The 3,235-nt window shown below is 67.4% G+C and overlaps 1 protein-coding gene across 2 annotated transcripts in view; it reads left to right on the top strand.

The window, feature by feature from the left end:
- The window catches only part of PANK4 (pantothenate kinase 4), a 10,844-nt gene that overhangs the window by 1,273 nt on the left and 6,336 nt on the right, over positions 1-3,235 (top strand). For both annotated transcript variants that reach the window (XM_014543789.1, XM_014543790.1), the window contains exons 2-7: positions 270-484; positions 969-1,155; positions 1,435-1,524; positions 1,813-2,157; positions 2,434-2,515; positions 3,144-3,235. In XM_014543789.1, coding sequence (XP_014399275.1) covers positions 270-484; positions 969-1,155; positions 1,435-1,524; positions 1,813-2,157; positions 2,434-2,515; positions 3,144-3,235 — 1,011 coding nt within the window. The remainder of the gene's footprint in view (positions 1-269; positions 485-968; positions 1,156-1,434; positions 1,525-1,812; positions 2,158-2,433; positions 2,516-3,143) is intronic.

The following is a 3,235-nucleotide window of genomic DNA, read 5'->3' on the forward strand; positions in this document are numbered from 1 at the left end:
TGTGGCGGGGCCTGGCACCCGCTGGCCTCCTGGCTGCTGTTCCCATGCGGCTCCCCCAGGTCAACTGGGCTCCGGAGGCTCCCAGGGGCTTTCTGGTCCGGTGCCCCTGCCCGCCTCCTCTCCACGCAGCTGCTCCTGCCTGAGGTTGGCAGCCAGAGTTCTGCCGTTTCTGGGATGACGGAAACGGTTGGCGCTGCCGGGTGGGCGCTTGGTGGCCTCGTCTCGGGGTCTTCCCCTCCCGGCGCACACAGACCCCCTCTCTGCCCCAGGACGCGGAGCAGGACTGCGAGTCGCCCTACGAGATCTCTGTCCAGGAGGAGGTGACAGCCCGGCTGCACTTCGTCAAGTTCGAGAACAGCTATATCGAGGCCTGCCTGGACTTCGTCCGCGACCACCTGGTCAACACGGAGACCAAGGTCATCCACGCGACCGGGGGCGGGGCCTACAAGTTCAAGGACCTCATCGAGCAGAAGCTGGGGCTGCGGTAAGGGGACCGCAGGCCCCGGGGCGTGGGGTGGGCGCCTCTGTTCTCGGGGTGGGGCTCTGAAGTGGCGGTAGCTGACGTAGCCGCTCCTGCACCCGCCCCGGGTTGTGGGAGCAGGAGGGGGGCCTGGGGCAGGGCTCTGGGCCAGGCTGCAGAGGATTGCGGTGGCCGAACCCCAGGGGGACAGAGGGTGCAGGACACGGCCTGTCCTGCTGGGCAGAGGCTTCCGAGGCTGCAGCCCCCTGGGAGCAAGGTGGAGGCGGAGCCACTGGTGGGGGCGGGGTTTCAGGCGCACTCAGGGCTCAGGGGCCAGCCGCCTGCATGCGGTCAGGACCGAGGGCCGCTAACCGTCCGGGCTGCTCTGTCGAGGACCCCTGTGTCTTTGGGGTGAGGAGCTGCGCTCGGCAGCAGGAGCGTGTCCAGGAGACAGGGTGCGGCTGTGGGTCCCTGTGGCCTGGTTGCTCAGGGCCACCTTCCCTCGCAGGGTGGCCAAGGAGGACGTGATGACGTGCTTGATAAAGGGGTGCAACTTCGTGCTGAAGAACATCCCCCAGGAGGCCTTCGTGTATCAGAAAGACGCCGACCCCGAGTTCCGATTTCAGACAAACCACCCCCACATTTTCCCGTATCTCCTGGTCAACATCGGTTCTGGCGTCTCCATAGTGAAGGTGAGCTGGGCTCCGTGGCTGCGGCGGCGCAGCACGGGTTTGTCCTGCACCCGCCGGGTGTCTGAGCCAGGGCAGGGGACACAGACAGGCGAGTGACTTGGGCCGGGGCCTTGCGGTTACGGGCACAAGCCCTGTGCAGAACGCTTCCAGCATCGGTGCCCTTGAGCCCTCCCAGACACGGCCGTCAAGAACTGGGCCCCCGTTTCTGGGGGCACCTTGGCCGCCGCGTCCCCGGGACCTGCTGGGTGGCTGGGCCCGCTCGCTAGCACCTGCCCCCCTCAAAAGACGGAGGACAGGTTCGAGTGGATCGGCGGCAGCTCCATTGGAGGCGGCACCTTCTGGGGGCTCGGGGCCCTGCTCACCAAGACACAGGTACTGGGGCCCAGACCGGGGCTGCGGGCTTCCCCTCCTCAGGGCGGGGCTGGCTCCTGCAGGACAGAGGCTGGGCTCGGCGGGGCGGTTACAAACGGGGCTCCTTCCTCGGCCTCGCCCCGACTGTCCTGGTCCCTGAAGGGCGTGCATCCCCTCGGCCAGCACACAGCTCAGCTGCGGGTCCCTGGGGCCTACCTGTCTCCCTCGCTCCATGGGCTTGGCTTCGGGGGCCCCAGGGATCCTCCCCTCTCCCACAGCTCACTGCTCCCCTCTGCTCGGTCCTTGCAGAAGTTCGATGAGCTGCTGCATTTGGCCTCCAGGGGGCAGCACGCCAACGTGGACATGCTGGTGCAGGACATCTATGGCGGCGCCCACCAGACGCTGGGGCTCAGCGGCAACCTCATCGCCAGCAGCTTTGGGAAGTCGGCCACCACCGACCATCCCGCCCCAGAGTTCTCCCCGGAGGACATGGCCAAGAGCCTGCTGCACATGATCAGCAACGACATCGGGCAGCTCGCCTGCCTCTACGCCAGGCTGCACGGCCTGGACCGCGTGTACTTCGGCGGCTTCTTCATCCGAGGCCACCCTGTCACCATGCGCACCATCACCTACAGCATCAGCTTCTTCTCCAAGGTAGCGGCCCCCTGGCGCTCCCCCGCCCCCAGTGCACACCCTCAGGGCCTTCACAATGAGCCGCCCGTGCCCACCCGCCTGGCCTCCCGCCGCTTCCCTCGGTGACACCCGGGTCCTGAGCCTGGGCACCTGCAGAGTCTGAGCTGGGCATGTGACTATGGCACGCGTTCCAGGGACCGTCTCCCCCTGTGAGCCCGTCAGCCGCTGGGCCTGTCGGGGGGGGAAGGGGTGGATGAGCCGCGTCCGGCGAGGCGCCTCAGGGGGTCTGCATTGCAGGGGGAAGTCCAGGCGCTGTTCCTGAGGCACGAAGGCTACCTGGGCGCCATCGGGGCGTTTCTCAAAGGAGCCGAGCAGGACAGTGAGTGGGGTGCCCGTGCCAGGGGGTCGTGGGCGCAGGTGCGCGACGGGGCCTGCGTGGTACCAGGTGGCCCTCCCTCGTCCCATCTGCGCCGGGTGGGGCCCGGCTAGCCCTTGGCTGTGACTGCCCTGAGGGGGTGGAAAGCGACAGTGGGCCTGCGTGTGACAGTCAGGGTTCCAGTGAGGGACACGGGGCTCGAGGCCGGCGCCCCCTCCTCCCGCCTCGCTGTCGGCCCAGGGCCGTCCTCTGTCCTTTCTGAGGAAACCAGAAGGGCCCGGGCCGGTGGCTCGGCAGGCGGGACCGCATCCCGCACACCCAGGGCTGCAGGTTCCCTCCCAGCAGGCCCGTGCCTAGGTTTCGGGTTTGGTCCCGGGCATGGCGCGTGCGGGAGGCAACGATTGATGCTTCTCGCAACAGCGACGTTTGTCTCTCCCCTTCGTTTCTCTCTAAAATCAATGAAAACACGCCCTCGGGTGAGGATTAAATAAATAAGTAAAAACAAAGGGACTGGGGTCCAGGTGTGGCTCCCTGGCGCCTCCTTCCCTGGCGCCCCCTTCCCTGGGTGGTGGTGTCTGAGGTTCGAGCCTCTCAGCCGCTGGGCCCTGGTAACACCGTTCCTCCTTCCCAGACCCCGACCAGTACAGCTGGGGCGAGAACTACGCGGGCAGCTCCGGGCTGATGAGCTCGTCCCCCGAGCTCGGCCCCACGCAGGGGGCGAAG

This window comes from Myotis brandtii, unplaced genomic scaffold (assembly GCF_000412655.1).
Source record: "Myotis brandtii unplaced genomic scaffold, ASM41265v1 scaffold334, whole genome shotgun sequence".
Lineage (NCBI taxonomy): Eukaryota > Metazoa > Chordata > Mammalia > Chiroptera > Vespertilionidae > Myotis > Myotis brandtii.